General features: G+C 44.2%; 1 protein-coding gene across 10 annotated transcripts in view; it reads left to right on the top strand.

Moving 5' to 3' along the window:
- The window catches only part of LOC147009118 (muscleblind-like protein 1), an 80,047-nt gene that overhangs the window by 39,326 nt on the left and 18,221 nt on the right, over window positions 1-22,500 (top strand). For all 10 annotated transcript variants that reach the window (XR_015052983.1, XM_085862833.1, XM_085862831.1 and 7 more), the window contains one exon: window positions 6,513-6,607. Coding sequence is in view for 9 of the 10 variants with exons in the window: in XM_085862833.1 (XP_085718959.1) it covers window positions 6,513-6,607 (95 nt within the window). In the remaining variant the exon portion in view is untranslated. The remainder of the gene's footprint in view (window positions 1-6,512; window positions 6,608-22,500) is intronic.

Here is a 22,500-nt window from a genome sequence, read left to right as displayed (position 1 = left end):
TCCCTCAGGGGTGTGACTTTGCCAGCTGTCATCCTTGGCGGTGGGGCTTTTTGCCTATTTGGTCATGCAGCTCTGTTATAATGGTGGTTGTTGGTATAAAAACGCAATTCTTCCATTGCTGGTTTGTAATACAAAAAAACATAGGGAAAAGTCATAGGGGGGCAATTACATACTGGGCGAAATTATCCTTCATCCCAATCTAATTAACACTGCACCCCACTCTCCCCCATTGTGGTGACGAGTAACAAGCTCAATTTCCCTATGTCGTTTACATCGAGATGTCTTCTCCATATCCACAGGCCAAGGAACTCTATACGATCCTATCTTTCCTTTGAAATTCCTCCATCAACCCCACAAACATAATATCGATAGTTATTGATGTCAGGTTAACGGTGCCTCAACATTAATTTGGACTTTTGTGTGCTTTCCGCTGCTCAAAGTCCAGAAACCAGTGTTACATAGTCACGACACAACCACATGCCTTTATCGAATAACAGAAACCAGGATAATGTCTCTGCATATCATTGTCTTGCAGTACATCGGATGTTCCTGACTCCTCTTCTTTCTTGGTTACCTTCCTGCACTCCAGTAGACCCAGGTCGGCATCGTGATAGTATTGCCGCTCATGGTTGTCACTCGCCATCATCTCCTGCTTCCTCCCCCGACCTCATCGAGTACTTCAACATTGATCACGTCCTCTCTATCTGCAACAACCTCTTGTTTCTGTCCTTGGTATCCTGCTCTGCAAGTGTTTTTGTCAGGCATTCTTTGTTCGATCTGGTAGTGTTAAATTTGCTTTCAACGTTGTCCTCCAATTCCATTCCTTATGGCTCTTCTGGTCGTGTCTTCATGAAAGGGTCTGTCTGTCTCCTTGGTAGTCTTCTGAGAGCTTCCAAGGCACCGATGTGTATGGTAGTCCAACAAGGAGAATTGCTTTGCCTTGAAAGCACTATTGCCTTTACTAAGGCCGAAGTCACATTTGCTCTACGGCGAGGATACGGCGGCCGTACGCCCTCTGAATTGACAGAAACGTGTGGCAGCCGCAGAGTTTCTGATGTGGCCTCAGGGTGGCCCTACGCCGTATGGCTATATTTTACAGGCCGTAAGGTCGCCGTGGAATTATAACGCGGAGTTATAACTTTTTTCATTTCTACGTTTGCCGTAGCAATTCGACAAGCCAAAACAAAAAAACTGGTAAAAAAAAAATTAAAAATAACCCATTCTTTACCGTCCGTCTGGCCGCACGTTCGCCTTAGGGCCCCCCTGCGGTCGCCTTAGGGGCACCTTGCGTCTGCCTTAAATTCTATGGCCGCCGCAGGAACGCCCTAAGGTCACCGTGTGATATCAAATCAAAGACTGCACGGCAACCCCACGTTTTCGGTCTCCATACCACAATTTATAAATACGCCGTGCGGCTCCCCGAAAAATAAAAACATGTGACTGCTGCATTGTGTGACCATGGAAATACTGCGGCCGCCGTATAATTGCTAATGGCCGTAGATTTTGGAGACCCCACAGCCGCCGTGGCAAATGTGACTTAGGCCTAACTGGTTCATCATCCTGTGGGGTCATGTTGAGAGTTACCAGAATGATTGCTTCAACAGGCCACTTCCACCTCTTCGTGATTTCATCTCTTCTCACCTCCAACTGTCCTCCTGAACATACCAAAACGGTTGCAGTAGTAACAGCTTGCAATTTCCACTTGGAGGGAAAACCCAACCGATGGTAATCAACAGTCCCTCCATACAGGCCTGTGATAGTGTGTCGCCATTTTTCAACATGTCTGAGGACAACATCGCGCTCGACTAATGTCAAACTTTTCAAGCCTCTCGTCATCCTCCAAAGCATGGTGGCAGTTGGTCAAGTTCCTGCCTCCACATATTCCCCTTCTTTGTCTTCACTCATAAAGGATGGAGTGGTGCTGGTTGTGACTTTTGAAAAAGGTAAATATTTAAATTCTATCTTTAATGAAAAGCTCGTCTCCAATCCTTCCCTTTCCATTCCCATCCTTTTCCCCCTCACATTGCTCCATGCATCGTATGGATTCTATCATACTAAGGTTGAAAAGTTCCAAGTTGACCTTAAATTGACACATCCTCTGCAACCGCTACCTATGGTATTGGTGCTGTTATTCTAAAAAACTGTGCTTTGGTCTTTCGGTCTTATTCCCTCTTTTCTTGCTCTTCTCCAGGTCTCTCTCAAAGCAGGGAAGTCCCAATCTCTCACTCTGGTCTTTTATAAGGGTTGGTTGTAAAACCCACACCACCACTCCTCCCCCTCCCCCACCTCTCACCCATAATTCCTTGTTTTTATGCCAACCATTGGAGGAGGTTCGACCTCTCTATCTCTCATAGCTTGTCTTGACCAGATCCTATGTTTAAACTGGCCACTATGGCTGACTATTGCCTTGCTATTCTCTGCAGATGGAAGTTCATTCTGAGCCATGCAGAGCTCACAAGGTTTTTATTTGCAATCCAATGGAGTATGGCTCCCCCACTCTGGCCCAATGAAGCTGCATCCCACTTTTCTCCCTTTCAGGTGGTTGTATCTTCAGCCCCTGTATGTACTTCGCTTCAAAATATTGGCCTTTGCTGGCCCAGGGTCTGCCCATTTGCAGGCAGGTGGGGAGATTGTTGTTTGCCTCACTTGTGACCTTGCTCGACCGGGCATTTTCCCTCAGCATATCTCCCAAGTTGCACGTGTTCCTCCTGAAAAATGTACACCTGGATACCTGTCCTAAGTCTTCGTGGGATTCTCACCTCTATTTTTCCATCCCTCTATTATTTTGTGTGCGGATCGGTCCTCATGTTTGCTGTTTGGTGCTGGTCCCGACTTTTTCAGGAGTGCTACCCATCATCCCTGTGTTTCCTCCCATACCCCCACTTTCAATCTCTTTCACTGACTCCTTTCCACACTCCCCCTTTTTATTTTTATCTTGCCAAAATGAAGTTTTTGCAAGATATGTTAGTCAGCTTGTGTTATTTTTTTATTTTTTATTTATTTTTTATTCTTTTGTTTGTTTGTTTGTTTGTTTGTAATCACGTATAAATCACTCTGCAGAGCACAGTTATCATTGGAAATTTTTGTAACTTCGCATATCAGAGGCCTATAGAGGTCCCTTTCAGTGCACAAAATTTTGAAGGTCAAAGGTCAAGGTCACTTTATCGCAAATCAGGGGAGTCGACGAAACCCTTATTTTTTTGAGTAATTTTGATCGGATCGTCTTCAAACTTCATGGGAATAAAGTTCATGGTCTGGCGCTCAGCTGATTAATTTTTGGTGGCGATTGGCCTTGACCTTCATATGTTTTTTTTTTTGTTTTGTTTTTTTTTGTTTTTGGTCTGTAATCACGTATAAATTACTCTGCAGAGCACAGTTATCATTGGAAATTTTTGTAACTTCGCATATCAGAGGCCTATAGAGGTCCCTTTCAGCGCATAAAATTTTGAAGGTCAAGGTCAAAGGTCAAGGTCACTTTGTCGCAAATCAGGGGAGTCGACGAAACCCTTATTTTTTGAGTATTTTTGATCGGATCGTCTTCAAACTTCATGGGAATATAGTTCATGGTCTGGCGCTCAGCTGATTAATTTTTGGTGGCGATTGGCCTTGACCTTCATGGTTTGCGCCTCAGGTCAAACATATTTGACCCCAAGGTCAAATTTTCAAGTTTTAGGAACCATATCGTGTAGTACCTCAAATTGAACACCTCGATGAGTGCTTTCTAGATATGTCAAGCTTGAGACATTATGACATCATTTGGTGACGTTATGAGGCAAAAGCATATTTTTCATGGTTACTCTAGAACGATTCTCATCGGAATCTCTCTTAGGCAGATATTCCTCAAGGAGTCGCTCCTGGTGGATAGCAGCTCTGTTCACCTCAGTGTGACCTTAAAGAAGTCACACGTGGTCACCTTTTGGCAAGATACGGGTCACCCTAAGGGTGACATTGGTTTATGTTTATTTTTCTTTACCTCCATTCCTTCCTCAACTACTCTCAATCTCTGAAGTCTGTGGATTTTTTCATCTTCCTGTTCCTATTTGATCATCTTGAGTCTGTGAACATGTTGTATGTTGTCCTTTCGCTCTTCCGTGACCCTGGTCCTCTGGATATAAAATAAATGGAGTCGAGGCCTACGGCCTTCTCAGTGAAACCTGGCTGTTAGCTATTTGACGTTCTGTTCCTGGTTTGATTTTCCACCAGTTTTGTCATGTCTTTCTGTTATCCTTTCATCCCAATGTTGTTACCTCCGCCACCGAAGGTGAAGGAGGTTATGTTTTCATCCCTCTCTCTGTCTGTCTGTTACTTCTCAAAATCGAAGATTTTTCAAGTATATTGGTCAGTCGATTTTGTTATTCTGTCTTTGTCTGTCAATCGCCTGCAGGTCACAATTTTAAACCGGTCTTCATGAAACTTTACCAAGTTGTAGAGGTCGTCTCAACTGAGAAGCCTATTGATTTTGAGCTCTGATTTCTGAAATTGTCAATTTTTATCCAATTGATTTGAAAACTAAGCGACAATTGCAGATCGCATCACTCAATTGGGAAACAACTATGTTTGAGATCAAAAGGTCAAAGGTCAACTCAAGGTCAACCTTCTAAAATCATCAGTTTCAATCTGAAAAATAATCAATTTTCATCCGATTGACCTGAGCTTTAATTAAGATTATCAATTTTAATCTTAATGAAATGGACAATTTGTTGTATCCATGGCAACCTATGGAGAGGGGCGTGGATTTTGCAAGTATCGTGCTTTGCGCGTCTTTTTCTTGCTTGTTTGTGTACAGGATATCTCAAAAAATTGTGGACGGATCCGGATTAAATTTTGTGGGCAGGTTGGGTGTGTGACAAGGACGAACTGATTAGATTTGGTGCAGATCCAGATACGGATATGTATATGAGAATTATTTAATTTTTTTTAAGTGATTTTTTTTTTTTTCACCGTTGAGAGATTGTGCCAAAAACAATATATTACATGACATTTCAAACATGTATTGGGCCCGATATATTCTCGTGGATCAGGCATTACGGGGCGGAGGTATGTGCTCTACCGAGTGCCCTTTTAGTTAATTGTGTTTTCACCCCATTTCTGTGTCTTAACTATCCCTTGTTGGGGTGTATCACTGAATTTGTGTCCTTGTGAGTATCTGACTTACCCCCCAAAGCCTCAGATAGTGAGTGTACTCCATTCTGTCCTTTTGAGTTGACACGTGCATCGTTCGGTTTCTTTGATCCTTGATGTTCTCCTGTTGCACATCATGACCTTGTATTTTATTTCCCCCTCTTCACTTCCAAACCCCCCCCCCCAAAAAAAATGACATTTAACTCCAAGTAATCATTAACTTTTTCTGCCTGTTATTTCCTTCATCTTACGTACCTGTGTGGACTTTACGGCTGATGCAGTGAAGTACATTGCAGCATTCAAGGGGCTGAGTGAAAGAAACGAATTTGGCACTCACAACTTCCTGTTTGGTGATCCGCATTCACCTCATTTATTTGAGTAGGTTTCCATCGTGATTGCAGTTGTACAACTAGAGCGGCACTCAGTCGGGCACACACCTCCGCCAGGCTGAACAGTTTACGTTTTGGATCCCACTGATGAGTCCGATCTGCATCTGGACCTGAACCAAAATTGAATCGGCTTGTTCTTGTCACCTCACCAACTCATCGACCTATTTTTATCATAACTCATTGACAGGAGGGTTTTCTACATTGCCTCATCATGCCCATTCCCTCTAAATATCCCTCACTATGCTCCATAATGGCTTGATGTCCATCTCCATGAAGTTTCTTGGCATCGGTTTTGCAGGCAAACAAATCTCACCTTCGTTTCTTTGCTTTTGTCTTGTGTGAGCCCGTTGCCACGAGGTACCGGAAGCTTCGAGCAGCAGAGCCCGGGGACTCTCGAGGTACAGGTAGCAAAAGCGTGTAGGTCGTAATGGTCGTCCAGCCAAACGATGAAACGATCATATCTGGAGAAATTGTCTCCACGAGTCCTTATTAAAATGGGTACGAATTAAAAATGGCAAGAGGCGACTTCACAGAGCAAAACCTCCCAAAAGGAAATGTTTTTCTGTGCCTCGGTGAAACGTCTGTCCGCCAGTTGGTGCACATCTTGTTCACAGTACATATCTGCCGTTGAAGGATGCGCATCGTTAAACGATAAAATGTGTACATCCTCAGGGAAGCTATTAAAACGGCTCATCGGTCACCCTGACGACTTTGAATTAATAATCAAAATTGAATTAATTAAATTAATCTCATTTTGTTCCTCAGTCTCCCACTCATCATTCTCTCTCTTTTTCACCATCAGATTTGTACGGGTGTGCTTTGTCTTGATCCTTGCCTTCGATACACGTTGCAGTTCCCACCCCCCCAGTCCCCTTACTTACTTTCCTTTCTTTGCTTTAATGACATCATTTTCTGCCTCTCCTATTATCCCTGCAATCACCCTGTTTGCCATGCTTTCTCCTCCTCCTCCTCCCAACAATTGCCGCCTCGTGATGTCCCAAGCTTCCATGATTCCAGGCAGCACAGCTGGGCCCATCTCCGCAGCACCCTCACCTACGAGCACTCTGCAGTACATACCATCCATCGGTGCCAGCCAGGTTTGCTGCTTCTTTCTCAATATTTGACTCGTTTTAACCTCCACATTTGCTTCCCCAGTCTTGGTGCACTTGTTGTCATTTGCTGCTGCTTGTGCCACCACCCATTTCCTGCCTCATGCTGCCCTCTCATCTTACCAGCGCTACTCTGTTCAAGCTCGGTTTCTTTTCTTCCAGTTGAATTTTTTTATTTGAATCCAAGACGTTTCTTTAACGATTTGAATGTTCATCGATCTTTTGATTTTTAACCGAGGACGTCCCTTTGAAGAGCACTCCGGTTGCAAAGTGGAGTGAACCTTAGAGCTCAGCGCCCAATTTTAGGTGAGTTGCTTTGTCTCGTTGCGATTCAAAATTTGGGAATCTCTCCTGGAGATGAAGCCAAATTCAATACTTGATGTTCAGGTCAATAAAAGGGAGGAAAGATCCACAATAGAAATGTGTTCACGAAGCTGTGGCATCGTTGAGTGTTTCCAGTTTACGGTGAAGGAAACGTCGTCAGCTTGTATTAAACATCAGCTTGGACAACTCTGTTCCAGTCTTTTACATTTTCCTGATTGTTGATCTCAATAAGTCCTCTGACACCAACATTGATGTATGTATGGTGTCCAAACGTGCTTGCTGAGCTGTCCCTTGTTGGAATCCAATCTTTACACCTGGTTGATTGATTATCCTTGGAAGCTAACTCGGTGACACTTTGAATGGATTTTCTTTTCCACTTGCTCAATAAACATTGCTAGTATCTCTGGGACTGGATAAATGATGGAAGAATTTGACATCACCAGCTTTTAGATGGGAGTAGTCTCTGATGCCTGATTTTTAGTAGCTTAATTGTAATGGTCCACGCCCTTCATGTACCCTTCTCGTCCTGGAATTTTTATTTTTATTTATTCTTCTGCAGTCTGTGGATGCTTGGCTGCATCATTTTCCAGGGGCTTGGCTGTGTCACTGATGCAATGCCCCCGATTATCAGCAAGTTGGTTCTCATTTTGCCGACCTCGGAAGGATGACGAGGCTGAGTCAACCCCACCTGGTGTTAATTAATTGGTTTGATAGGGGCTTGAACTCAAGATCTGAGAATCTTAAGCCAACACCAGGCCTGTTCGAGAGTGACGACCAGTCATTATGTATCCGCACGACATGGCCTGCCTGCCTCTTCGACTCACTTTAAAGTGTGTTCAAATGTCAACGCTAACCCAGTTACGTTGGCTTGAGAATCAATCCCGTTACGTCTCTGCAGTGGATCTCTTGATTATTAATCTTGGTGATACGTAGACAGACAAATGACTTGTCACAGTTATTTCCTGCTCGTGTGGATACCAAGCTTCTATAGAACTCGGTCTTGTCCCCGCACAGAAGAATTTTGTGGTTTTTCTAGTGGAAAATGAGGCATTTATCAACTGGGCCACACCAGCAGAACTTGGCCCATTCCTTTATAAGGATACACCATTCATCTGGACATGCTTGAATCGACTCCTCGCGTTCCTATAATTCCTTTGCTCTTCATATCCTCGAGGACATTTCTATGGCAGAGCCGTTCGGTTTGACTATACACTAAGATCAGAGATCGTAATCGATCATAAATTATTTATTTATTTAAATTTACAGTGATCTAAGGCTCATGGAAGGGTTTGTGTGATGCATAAATTGCTCTCCTCCTTCACTCTTCCTCTTCCACATCCCCTCACCTTCTGCTCATATCCTTTATTTTCTTATTACTCTTATAAGCTGTTCATCTTGCAGAGTTGTATTCATGTATTTTCAAGGTTGTGTGATTACCATGAAAATTGTCCTTTTTTTTTTTTGTTTTAATTTCAAAACCGAAGTACACCTGCCTGAAAGAATGACTGACTGTGTCAAATGGTGTAATTAATATGCAATGACTGTTAAAAGTTTATTTAAAATAAAAAAAACCCAGCACTTCCTCTTACCATTCCCAGGAAGAGCATCAGGAACGTAATTGTGAGAGGATTTGGCCTCAGATAGGCATTTGATAAGCTGCTTAACCTGCTCACAGGTACATTCGTTATCCCATTTAAGAACCAAGTCAGAGGGAAAAATGTTTAAAATGTAAAGATTGTTTCTCGTAACATGCAGAAGCTCGTAATTATAACTCGTCATTAAGTGGTGAAAATGCCACGTTGATAATCCAATCCAAGCTTCAGGACACTCACTGTAATCGATTAAACGTGGGACAACAAGCGGTGGACAAATGATCAAACTGTGATTTTCACCAAAATCCAATTTTCAGAAAGAAGTAGCTTCAATGTGTGATGTAAAGCAGGTACGATTCCATCCTATGGCACTCCAACTTTGTCATGGCTGATGTTAATGGTTGCAATCTAAAACTAGATATCTGTGATCATAAAATGATCGCCAAGGTAAGCCTCCTGCAGTGCCCTCAATCCAATGATGGCGATATTGTTTTCAGACCGCCAAAGGACATTTACTTTCAACATTTAGGGATAGAGTGTAAATCTAAAAAAAATCTGTCCCCTTCTACAATCTATCTATAAAACTCAATATCATGAAAGTCGGAGGAAAATTATGATCAAAAAGGTGTTTTTTGTTGATTCCATCACAATCTGAAAAAATAGGTCAAGAACATTAATCAAATATCAGGTGCACAACTTCAGTGCAGGTACGCTATTGTGATGCAAGAACATCCTGGAAGGCCAAGCAGTGTTTGAGATTCCACATTGGCAAAATTTAACAATGACAAAAAAACGCTTTTTAAATATATATATATTTTTTCAGACTGCCATTTGACCTTGACTTTTAACCCGGAGGGATATGATGTAAATTTAGCGTAAATGCGCCTTATTCTAGGTCTAGGCTATCTGTAATGGGCAATTTTGTTCCAATTCAACAAACCTTCCTCGTGTTTTGGTTAAAATTTCCATAATTAGGTCATAACCTTAAATTATCCTGGTGTTGGCGCAGTGGTTAGGGTAGCGGCTTTGGATCCAAAAGGTCCTGAGTTCAAGCCCCGTTGGGCCACTGAATTAATACACCAGGGGGTTGACTCAGCCTGTCATCCTTCCGAGGTCGGCGAAATGAGTACCAGTGTACTGGGCCGGTGTATACCCTGGTTAAAATAGGTGTACCATATCCCTGTGCCGTAAGAGGTGACCAGGGTTGTGTCAGGAAGGGCATCCGGCGTAAAACATGTGCCAAATCACTATGCGGATCATACGGATGATCCGCTGTGGCGACCCCTAACGGGAGCAGCCGAAAGAAGAAGAGAGAGGTCATAACCTTAAATTATGTCAAGGTCAAAAAGAGTATGTGAACCACGCATACTTTTTATTCTCATTATTGATTATTGATGCAAATTTTCATTCCGAAAGTCCAAGCGGCTCGGAGATACAGCTCGGACATTGGCAGGAAAAAAGGGAAGAACAAAAAAACCACGATGGTGGATTTGTATTCTTTGGGGTCGAAGGTACCATAAAAATTGGGGACATCAGTTGTGGAAAGAAACCCTAAAACAGGTACAAGCCTTCCCCTGTCATATAACAGGAGGCTTAATGATAGCCTTAATCACACCTGTGGCTTAATAAATATCACACCAACTGAAGTACATATCACTGTCCATCAAGTCTCACCATCCTTTGCATGTTACAATCGTGCCATTCTGACACTTTGCAAGAATGCCACCTTGAATTGCTCGAAACTAGTCTTCACGTAGTTTCATTATGTTTCCCAAAACGTATCACACATATTCTTAAAGGGTGGCAAGTTTCTCCACACTTGCCTGCCAATGCACTTCCTTTCCCTCAAGCTAACGAGGTGTGTTCACCACTCTTATTCTTCTTCTTTTTGTCCATCCAGTGCTGCCTCTTCCTCTGGTTATTGTGGATTTTTTTTTTTCAATTCTGCTTTCCTTTGTGAATCCTCAACACTTTTACTCTGCTTTCTAGTTCATAAAGCGTCGGCTTCTTCACCACCACATCAATGTGCATTACTTGTTTTCACATAATTGTCTTTATTTTGTCACAGCAGTGCATAATTGTCCTTGTGCTTCAACAATCTTTTCAATAACAGTAAGGTAAATTGTCAGTATTTCTGGTATGTAAACCTTTGTTTGAATATTTCAAGCCGTAATGCAAGATTAATTGTGAGCTTGGGGTTGATTAGCAAATGATAAAAGTGAATTTACTCACTTAAAGACGAGGGATGCAACCAATGTCATCTCAGCAATCCTCTCGTTGCTGTCAAAGGCAGTGGATTTGATTTGGTGACACCTCGGTTGGGGTTTTTTTTTTCTTTTAATATACACACAACTGGTCAAAAGTTTTAGAACACCCCCATTTTATCAGTTTTTACTGAAATATAAGCAGTTTAAGTCCAGTGAATAACCTGAAATGGTACAAAGCTAAGCATTAAACTGCCAGAGGTTAAAAAAAAAAGTTTAGGTTACCAAAAACTGAAAAATAATGTAAATTTCACCAGAGTTGTTAAAAAAGGCCCTTTTCAGGGAACAGTAATGGGTTAGCAACTGCAGCTGTTCTGCAGCAAAGGAAGTAAATTAAGCCTTGAAGTTGATGCAAACAATTCCTACAGGTGTCCCAACTTTTGTTGATTAGTTGCAAACCTGTCTGTATAAAAGCAGTGTTGGAACAGACTATGTTGCTGTTCATTTGCTGGAACAGACACCCTCTGAAGCATTATTTGGACAATATTGCACTGCAGGAAGTAGTATATTGCTATCATAATGGTGAGAAAAAAGACAATTAACAAAGGAAGACAGACAGACCATTATAACCCTTAAAAGTGCAGCTCTTTCCTTTAGAGAAATTGCAAAGAAGCCAAGGTGTCAGTGAGTACAGTTTCCTACACCATCAAAAGGCACTTGGAAACTGGAGGAAACTCTGACAGGAAGAGGTCTGGCAGACCCAAAGCAACAACACAATCAGAAGACAAGTTTCTGAGAGTCAACAGCTAGTGTGATAGGGGGCTCACAGGACAGCAGCTTCAAGCACAGCAGCTTAACACTGGTCGAAGTAAGGAAGTCTCAGTTTCAACTGTGAAGAGAAGACTTTGAGATGCAGGTTTGACAGGTCGAGTGGCAGTAAGAAAGCCATTGCTAAGATGGCAAAATATGAAAAAGAGGCTTGCCTGGGCCATGAAGCACCGCCAATGGACGACTGAAAACTGGAAGAACGTCTTATGGACCGATGAATCAAAATTTGAAGTCTTCGGTTATAACGCAGGTTTTTTGTACGCTGTCGAGTAGACGAAAGGATGGTTCCTCAGTGTGTGACACCAACTGTCAAACATGGAGGAGGAAGCGTGATGATCTGGGGTTCTTTTGCAGGACCCAGAGTCGGCGACTTGCACAGAGTGATTGGCACCCTGAACCAAAAGGGCTACCACAGCATTTTGCAGTGCCATGCAATACCCTCTGGTCTGTGCCTAGTTGGTCAGCGGTTCATCCTACAGCAAGATAACGACCCAAAACATACCTCCAGGCTATGTCAGAACTACCTAAGAAGAAAAGAACAAGACGTTAGGCTTCAAATCATGGAATGCCCAGCATAGTCTCCAGACTTAAACCCCATCGAGCTGGTTTGGGATGAACTGCACAGAAGGGTGAAAGTAAAGCAACCTACAAGTCCAACACATTTGTGGGAACTTCTGCAACAGTGTTGGGAAGAAATTTCCGAACAATATTTGATTTCCATTGTAGAAAAAATGCCACGAGTATGTTCGGCTGTTATATCTGCAAAAGGTGGCTACTTTGATGAGTCAAAATTTTAGATTAAATTTTGTTCAACAAAACGATTCCATGATTTCTCTTTTATCTGCAATTGTTTATTTGTTCTATGCTTTAATTTCAGAGTACATTGAAACATTAAACTGCTTAAATTTCAGTAAAAACTGGAAAAATGGGGGTGTTCTAAAACTATAGACCGGTAGTGTATACATCGTATGAGAGCTAACACACAGAACGGAGACAAGAGGGGTGGGAGAGGGAAGCACAAAACAGTGTGGAACAGTGACATGAGATCTGTGGAAGAGAGAGGGATTGGGAGTGGGGTACACTGGGTAAACAAGATGGTCACTACAGGGACTTTCAGGAAGGAAAGCAGGGAATTTGAAGGTGGTGGGTTTGGGGTGGATTAACGGGGGTAGAAAAGATCGAGGTTTTGGATGGGGGAAGATAAGAGGTGTTTGTGAACGTCTGTTTTGAATACCTGGAGGGAAGAATGGGATTAAAGAGAGTGTGGGAGTTTATTCCAAAGGTGGGGAAAAAGAGGAATGAAAGAGTGAAGGTGAGCAGTGATTCTTGGTTTTGGTCGTTTTACCAGAAGGGGGTTGCTGGCGGCCCTTGAGCGCCCTGCGGAAATATGGGGGGGGCGGAGAGGAGACTAAAAGACAGAAAAACCACTGACCTGCCTGCGGTGAGAAAGTGAGAGACCCAAAGGCTGAACTTCATCATGGGAGATACTAATGATCCTAAACGCCTTGGTTTCCACAGCGTGAAGCCAAGCGAGGTGTGAGGCGTGAGCACCAGCCCAGAATGGTTGGGAAGTGGAGGAAGTGAGATGAGAGGAAAGAAAGAAAGAGCATATTTGAGATGTTGAGTGTACTGATTGAGAGAGTGAGATATCTGTTGGGTTAGAATGGAACCCATAGATGTTAGAACACCACACAGTTTTGGACACCAGAGGAGGAGCTGATGCTAAAGCAGAAGACAGTGAAGATGTACTTAGAGCAGAGGTAGGATGAGGAGCAAGATGGGAGGGGTAAGGAGAGGGGTAACAGGTGTGGGGTTAGGAGGAGGTAGATTTGAGGAGGCGGGGTGAATTGGCACTGAAGTTGGGGAAAAAAAAAAGGACAATTGCTGGAACACAAACCTGCATTGCAAACTGGAATAAAATAATTTTTTTTAAAGTTAGAGATGTGATTAAAGACATTACGTGAGGGATGCATAAAAGGATAATAAAGAGAATGGAGAGAAGAAACATTGTAACAGTTGGACTTTTTAGACATGGAATGAAGGAAAGGTCGATTTGAAAACAATCTTTTGAAGAAGAAGAAGAAGAAGAAGAGTAGTGAATAATACAATACAATGCATGGAAGGAAAATGGTGGGTCGGTGAAAGTAACAGGAAGAGGAAGAGGGGGTGGAGAAATCACGTGGTTATGGGAGGTGTAAGGTGAGACGTGAAAAGATATAAATATATATATATATATATATATATATATATATATATTTTTTTTTTTTTTAAGATGAGGTAAAGGAAAGGTTGAAGAAAAAAATCGTGAAAGTGAAGGGTCAATGTGGGTCAGAAAAAGTAGAAGGAAGATGGTAGATCAGTGGAGCCAAAAGTCCGTTTATCCATCTCAATTTGCATGATGGAATATCAATGTGGACGACATTACGTTATCCTCAGATGCTGTTGTTATCATAGCCACATATGAATGAGGTTTTTGTGTTGTTCTTGTAATCACCGTTTCCTTGTGAAGGAAACACCACAAAGTACACCTTCACATCATCGTTTTGTTCCAGAATTGTGTGGCTTTTTGTAAACCATTAAATATTGGTGGCAGCTGCAGCCATTGGGCATGGCGATTTGGACAAAGTAAGAGAAAATAATTTGTTTGAGGGCTCGAGGGGCATTACTACATGTTCGTATTATTTGCTGATTTAGCGATGCACAAACGATGACGAATGCCACCTCCATCTTATTTTGGTTGCAAAATGTGCAACATTATTATGCAGAAAGTAGCAGATGCTGTCAAATAATGACATTTTGTGGAGCATTACCATGGAGGTGCAGAATTGGAAAAATTAATTACAAGAGTTCGCCACATTCAGGAAGCTCACTCACACACGGCAATCACAAGTATTATAAAATTCTGCAGACATTTTAAAACAAATGGTTCAGTTTGGTGGTGTCGAAGAAATTCTCAATTCCTTCTGTATATTTCAGTCATTTATTAAAAACAAACATAAACAAATACAAACAAACATGAACATATCGATCTGGAGAATTTCACAGGTGCTTCAATGAGCAACACAGTCTTCCTCTCAATTCTGCAGTACATAGAAACTTTGAATCCTTATATAGTATTTAGTGAGACGAAGCATGTTTTTCTTCCCCATATGCTGGCACCACAGTCAACAGGTTGAGGGTTCCTGGAAGAAATCACTTACAGCTTTTGTGCAGCAGTCAGCTTAATTTTGAAGGGCTAAGTAATATAATATTCAGCAATCAGAGGGGTGAGTTCACCCTCGGCACAGAATGACGTCAAGACTGCAGCCCTTTGGGTACTTTGATGGATTACACATGGTTCTGTGGTATGGAGGTCAGAAGGTCAGCCCGCTTTCAACATGCTCAGGAATAATATACAATCTGAAGCTGACAAAAGTGTAAAAACACATCTGGATATCTCCTAAAACCAACATTCCATTTGAGCTGAAATAATATCTCCAACCAGACTTTATGGCGCCATATGTATATACTAGTAAAGGTGCCCATCTTCGACGGGCGTCACTGGCAACATATGGTAAAAGACAGATAGCATGAATGTATTTTAAACAATATATTATATCATTTTATCCATTGATTATCATTCAGGTTTTCCCCTTCGACTGTCCCGCAGTAGCTCCACTTCGATGACATTACCACGTAGTTTAGTGATTACACAACGTGTACCATTCGTGAGTTCCGGAGGATCCATAGAGCGCATTGAAATTACAGGGCACCCTACTTTAAAATGATCCAAAAGGCCGGATCAGTTTCGTCTACATATTCATATCTTTTTTTTTTTTTTTTTTTTTTTTTTTTTTTGTATACCTTGGTCGAGGCTCGTATGAGAGCTAACACACAACTCACAGCAATGAGGCATGAGACAAGAGGGGCGGGAGTGGAAGGGACAAAACATTGGGGAACAGACACAGGTGAAATGTGGAAGGGAGAGGGATGGGGATGGGACGGGGAACATGGCGAGGGGAAGATGGACATTAAAGGGACTTTCAGGAAGGAAAGCAGGAGAATTGAAGGAAGTGGGCTTGGGTGGATTATCGGGGGTAGAAAAGATCGAGGATTTGGATGGGGGAAGATAAGAGGTGGTGGTGAACAGCTGTTTTGAAAGCCTGGAGGGAAGAATGGGAAAGAATAGAGTGAGGAAGTTTATTCCAAATGCGCGAAAAGAAAGGAATGAAAGAGTGAAGATGAGCAGTGATTCGTGATTTTGGTAGTTTTACCAGAAGGGGGTTGTTGGCGGACCTTGAGCGCCCTGTGGAAATGTGGTGGGGACAAATCGCAGAGAGAGCAGGGGGGCAAGGCTGGAGAGGAGTCGGTAGAAGACAGAAAGACCACCGACCAACCTGCGGTGATTGAGTGAGAGGCCCAAAGACTCAGCTTCATTGCGGGAGATGCCAATGATCTTAAAAGCCCTGGTTTCGACAGCGTGAAGTCGAGAAAGGTGGGAGGCAGGAGCACCAGCCCAGAGGGGAGAGCAGTACTCCATCAGGCTACGGACAAAAGCTTTGTAAGTGGTCAGGAGCTCAAGAGGGCCGAGGAAGGACTTTGCACGACGGAGGATTCCCAGTCGGCGACTGGCTTTTGAGGCAAGGTTGGAAATGTGACTTTCCCAGGAAAGGTCATGGCAGATAGTGAGACCCAGAAGCTTGAAAGAAAAGACTTCTTCCAGAGGATTGTTGAGAAAGTGGATGGGGGGTTTTGTAAACGGTCCTTTCGAAGAGACATAGTGAGAGTGTGAGATTTGTCTGGATTGAAAGACATGTTCCACGTGTTGGACCAGTTTGTGATTTTATCCAGATCTGCAGTGAGCGAAGAAGCTGCTGCTTGCCGGTCTGAGGGATGACAGATGGTACGGCAGAGGGTGGAGTCATCGGCAAAGAGAAATAGAGGATTTTCCAGAGAGTCCGAGAGATCATTGATGAAAACCAGAAAAAGAACAGGGCCCAGAACGCTACCTTGAGGAACTCCAGCCTGCACAGGAAGAGGGGATGAAAGAACTCCATTTAGGGCCACACGTTGACTGCGACAGGAGAGGAAGTCTGCGAGCCATGAGTGGAGATGGCCTTGAATACCATGGGAAGAGAGTTTGGTGAGTAGGGCAGGGTGCCAGACTGTGTCAAAAGCACGTGATATGTCCAGGGATACGGCTCGGATTTCCTGTCTGGCATTGAGGACCTCCATCCATTGATGGGAGAGCAGTAGCAGCATATCTAGGGTAGAGTGACCTGGTCTGAAACCAAATTGATGATTGGAAATCAAGCCATTGGAGAAGAGGAAGGATTTCATGTCTGAAGCGATGATGGATTCCATAACCTTGCTGATGATTGGGAGAAGGCTGATTGGTCTATAGTTACAGGGTTATATATCTTGTAGATTTTAGCTGGCCGGATCAGTTTCGTCACCATATTCATATGTTGTAGAATTTAGCTGATTCTGAAACTGTTAACAGCATGTCGATCGGATGGTTCTGTGATTTTCTACGGTAGTAAACAGAAGTACGACTTAAGCCTGTACGCCACCATGCGGAGACCCGAGGTCCTAATATTTCACAACAAACTAAAAACTCACAAAATTTGAAGATATTTTAAATAAACAATTTATTATACTATCAATTAAATATCATTTTTATCCATCGATAGTATGAATTGTTCTGTACAGCTATAGTTTTTTCTCCTGGGATCTGCGCATCCATCCACAATCTATGTTCTAATGAAGTGCAGTAGGAATAATAAAAACTCGGATGAACATGAACTGTTTAACTACCATAATCATCAAAACGAATTTTGAGGGGCCTCTTCAGGAAGACAATAATATCATTACTATATATATGTCAAAGCTTGTTTCATTTCATGCAGTAACAAAAATCTGATGGTGGAACAAAAAAAGGGCGTGCCAAAATATTAATATAATTTCATTTCATGCAGTAACAAAAATCTGATGGTGGAACAAAAAAAGGGGCGTGCCAAAATATTAATATAGATAAGCATCAAAACGAATTTTGAGGGGCCTCTTCAGGAAGACAATAATATCATTACTATATATGTCAAAGCTTGTTTCATTTCATGCAGTAACAAAAATCTGATGGTGGAACAAAAAAAGGGGCGTGCCGAAATATTAATATAGATAATCATCAAAACGAATTTTGAGGGGCCTCTTAAGGAAGACAATAATATCATTACTATATATGTCAAAGCTTGTTTCATTTCATGCAGTAACAAAAATCTGATGGTGGAACAAAAAAGGGGCGTGCCGAAATATTAATATATATGAGCCTGGTGTTGGCGCAGTGGTTAGGGCAGCGGCTTGGGATCCAAAAGTTCCTGAGTTCAAGCCCCGTTGGGCCACTGAATTAATACACCAGGGGGTTGACTCAGCCTGTCATCCTTCCGAGGTCGGCGAAATGAGTACCAGTGTACTGGGCCGGTGTATACCCCGGTTAAAATAGGTGTACCATATCCCTGTGTCGTAAGAGGCGATCAGGGTTGCGTCAGGAAGGGCATCCGGCGTAAAACATGTGCCAAATCACTATGCGGATCATACGGATGATCCGCTGTGGCGACCCCGGACGGGAGCAGCCGAAAGAAGAAGAATATATATATATATATATATATATATATATATATATATATATATATATATATATATATATATATATATATATATATATATATATATATATATTTTTTTTTTTTTGCGAATTCGCGCCCGCCGGCGTGCGATCGGCCACGTGACTCGAATCGCGGCACGTCGCCCACCGGACGAGCAATTCTGTCGTGACCCTCTTGGACTAATGCCGGGAGCTAGCCACGGGTGGGACTTTTGGCCTCACCACGATCGTGCCAATCGGCCACCCACGTGGGATAGGGTTGTTCGCCAAACTGGACCTACCTAAGTGCCCACGCGGATGGTAAACCGGGCGATCGCACCTCGCCGCAGGTCGACTCCGGACACGGGCCGCTGAAGCTATCCGTTCTGTGCTATCGAGATAACCGAGCAGTGTTATCGTCGGCCTCGACGGTTCCGATTACCTATCGGGCGTATTAAGCCCACTACGAACCCGTTACGTGAAGCAAGATGGAGATTCAACAAAGGGAAGGATGCAGCGAAACGGTGAACAAGTTCACACAAGCACTTTATTCACACGACACACGGAGAGCACACATATACAGCCAAACCATAATGCACAAAAAAGCAAATGTAAGAAGAAAAACAATGAAGCAACGATGACGCAGAGCTAAGACCAACACACGGCAACACTTGTGCAGTTTTACTTCACCATACTGGCGCCACACACCCACGTTTACACAGAACCCAAAAGAAATGGAAGGCGCGACTTCCTTGAGCGTGTCGAGTCCCTCCGATGTGGTCCCGCCTGGCCGCGACTCCGTGCCCTGGCGTGGTAGGCGAGTCCTCTCCTGTGTGCCTCGCGCCTGCACGTATTGGCCACTCGACGCCACGGACCGAGTGTTCGGCGTATTCCCAGCGCGGATAGAGGCGGGGGGGGGGGGAAACATGGATGGCCAAAGTCGGGAGAGGGGAATGTCGGACGCTCCTTCCCGCCAGCGGGGTCTTACAACTGCCCCACAAAAGACCCGGCCAGCGGCCACCAGGACGAGCGAGCCGGAAGACGAGAGCAACCACGAAGCAAGAGCATCCACCAAGCAAGAGCACCTACCAAGCAAGGGCATCTACACAGCAAGGGCATCGACCAAGCAAGAGCATCGACCAAGCAAGAGCATCGACCAAGCAAGAGCATCGACCAAGCAAGAGCATCGACCAAGCAAGAGCATCGACCAAGCAAGAGCATCGACCAAGCAAGAGCATCGACCAAGCAAGAGCATCGACCAAGCAAGAGCATCGACCAAGTAAGAGCATCTACCAAACTGCTTTCCCCGTCTCCGACTTTTATATCCTCGGAGCTCCGCCCTGTTGCTCCACCCCGTTCTTTGCTCCACCCCCCTTCGAGGCGCTTCGAGAAAGGTCTCGAAGAGGGGCGTTCCTCCTCCCTGGCCGCGTCACATTGCGCATCCACCAATCGAGCGCCAGCTGCCCTCCCCTCGCTTCTCCCCCCTCACACCAAGCGCGGAGAAGAATGGCACGAAAAGCCCACCGAACGTCCTCGTTGGGTTTTATTTGAAATAAAAGATAGAGAAAGAAAAACGACTGACTCAAAGCGTTACAGCCCGAATGAATCGCATTTATTCCCTCTAAACAACGGGTTTGGGGCTAACTTCACATGTACTTAAGAGATATCTCACCTACGGGACCTAAATGGTGGTTTGCAAATTTCCACAGCCGTAACAATATATATACATATATACATATATGTATATGTATATGTGTATATGTATATATATGTATATGTATATATGTATATGTATATGTATATATATATATATATATAATCCTGGTGTTGGCGCAGTGGTGAGGGCAGCGGCTTGGGATCCAAAAGGTCCTGAGTTCAAGCCCCATTGGGCCACTGAATTAATACACCAGGGGGTTGACTCAGCCTGTCATCCTTCCGAGGTCGGCGAAATGAGTACCAGTATACTGGGCCGGTGTACACCCCGGTTAAAATAGGACCATATCCCTGTGTCGTAAGAGGCGACCAGGGTTGCGTCAGGAAGGGCATCTGGCGTAAAACATGTGCCAAATCACGATGCGGATCATACGGATGATCCGCTGTGGCGACCCCGGACGGGAGCAGCCGAATTCGCAAAAAATATATATATATATATATATATATATATTTTTTTTTTTTTTGCGAATTCGCGCCCGCCGGCGTGCGATCGGCCACGTGACTCGAATCGCGGCACGTCGCCCACCGGACGAACAATTCTGTCGTGACCCTCTCGGACTAATGCCGGGAGCTAGCCACGGGTGGGACTTTTGGCCTCACCACGATCGTGCCAATCGGCCACCCACGTGGGATAGGGTTGTTCGCCAAACTGGACCTACCTAAGTGCCCACGCGGATGGTAAACCGGGCGATCGCACCTCGCCGCAGGTCGACTCCGGACACGGGCCGCTGAAGCTATCCGTTCTGTGCTATCGAGATAACCGAGCAGTGTTATCGTCGGCCTCGACGGTTCCGATTACCTATCGGGCGTATTAAGCCCACTACGAACCCGTTACGTGAAGCAAGATGGAGATTCAACAAAGGGAAGGATGCAGCGAAACGGTGAACAAGTTCACACAAGCACTTTATTCACACGACACACGGAGAGCACACATATACAGCCAAACCATAATGCACAAAAAAGCAAATGTAAGAAGAAAAACAATGAAGCAACGATGACGCAGAGCTAAGACCAACACACGGCAACACTTGTGCAGTTTTACTTCACCATACTGGCGCCACACACCCACGTTTACACAGAGCCCAAAAGAAATGGAAGGCGCGACTTCCTTGAGCGTGTCGAGTCCCTCCGATGTGGTCCCGCCTGGCCGCGACTCCGTGCCCTGGCGTGGTAGGCGAGTCCTCTCCTGTGTGCCTCGCGCCTGCACGTATTGGCCACTCGACGCCACGGACCGAGTGTTCGGCGTATTCCCAGCGCGGATAGAGGCGGGGGGGGGGGAAACATGGATGGCCAAAGTCGGGAGAGGGGAATGTCGGACGCTCCTTCCCGCCAGCGGGGTCTTACAACTGCCCCACAAAAGACCCGGCCAGCGGCCACCAGGACGAGCGAGCCGGAAGACGAGAGCAACCACGAAGCAAGAGCATCCACCAAGCAAGAGCACCTACCAAGCAAGGGCATCTACACAGCAAGAGCATCGACCAAGCAAGAGCATCGACCAAGCAAGAGCATCGACCAAGCAAGAGCATCGACCAAGCAAGAGCATCGACCAAGCAAGAGCATCGACCAAGCAAGAGCATCGACCAAGCAAGAGCATCGACCAAGCAAGAGCATCGACCAAGCAAGAGCATCGACCAAGCAAGAGCATCGACCAAGTAAGAGCATCTACCAAACTGCTTTCCCCGTCTCCGACTTTTATATCCTCGGAGCTCCGCCCTGTTGCTCCACCCCGTTCTTTGCTCCACCCCCCTTCGAGGCGCTTCGAGAAAGGTCTCGAAGAGGGGCGTTCCTCCTCCCTGGCCGCGTCACATTGCGCATCCACCAATCGAGCGCCAGCTGCCCTCCCCTCGCTTCTCCCCCCTCACACCAAGCGCGGAGAAGAATGGCACGAAAAGCCCACCGAACGTCCTCGTTGGGTTTTATTTGAAATAAAAGATAGAGAAAGAAAAACGACTGACTCAAAGCGTTACAGCCCGAATGAATCGCATTTATTCCCTCTAAACAACGGGTTTGGGGCTAACTTCACATGTACTTAAGAGATATCTCACCTACGGGACCTAAATGGTGGTTTGCAAATTTCCACAGCCGTAACAATATATATACATATATACATATATGTATATGTATATGTGTATATGTATATATATGTATATGTATATATATATATATATGTATATATGTATATGTATATGTATATATATATATATATATAATCCTGGTGTTGGCGCAGTGGTGAGGGCAGCGGCTTGGGATCCAAAAGGTCCTGAGTTCAAGCCCCGTTGGGCCACTGAATTAATACACCAGGGGGTTGACTCAGCCTGTCATCCTTCCGAGGTCGGCGAAATGAGTACCAGTATACTGGGCCGGTGTACACCCCGGTTAAAATAGGACCATATCCCTGTGTCGTAAGAGGCGACCAGGGTTGCGTCAGGAAGGGCATCTGGCGTAAAACATGTGCCAAATCACGATGCGGATCATACGGATGATCCGCTGTGGCGACCCCGGACGGGAGCAGCCGAATTCGCAAAAATATATATATATATATATATATATATATATATATATATATATATATATATATATATATATATATATATATATATA

Source organism: Eptatretus burgeri, chromosome 17 (genome assembly GCF_056783735.1).
Source record: "Eptatretus burgeri isolate ZD-2024b chromosome 17, Ebu_testis_v1, whole genome shotgun sequence".
Taxonomy (NCBI): domain Eukaryota; kingdom Metazoa; phylum Chordata; class Myxini; order Myxiniformes; family Myxinidae; genus Eptatretus; species Eptatretus burgeri.
This window is presented reverse-complemented; position numbering and strand designations above follow the sequence as displayed.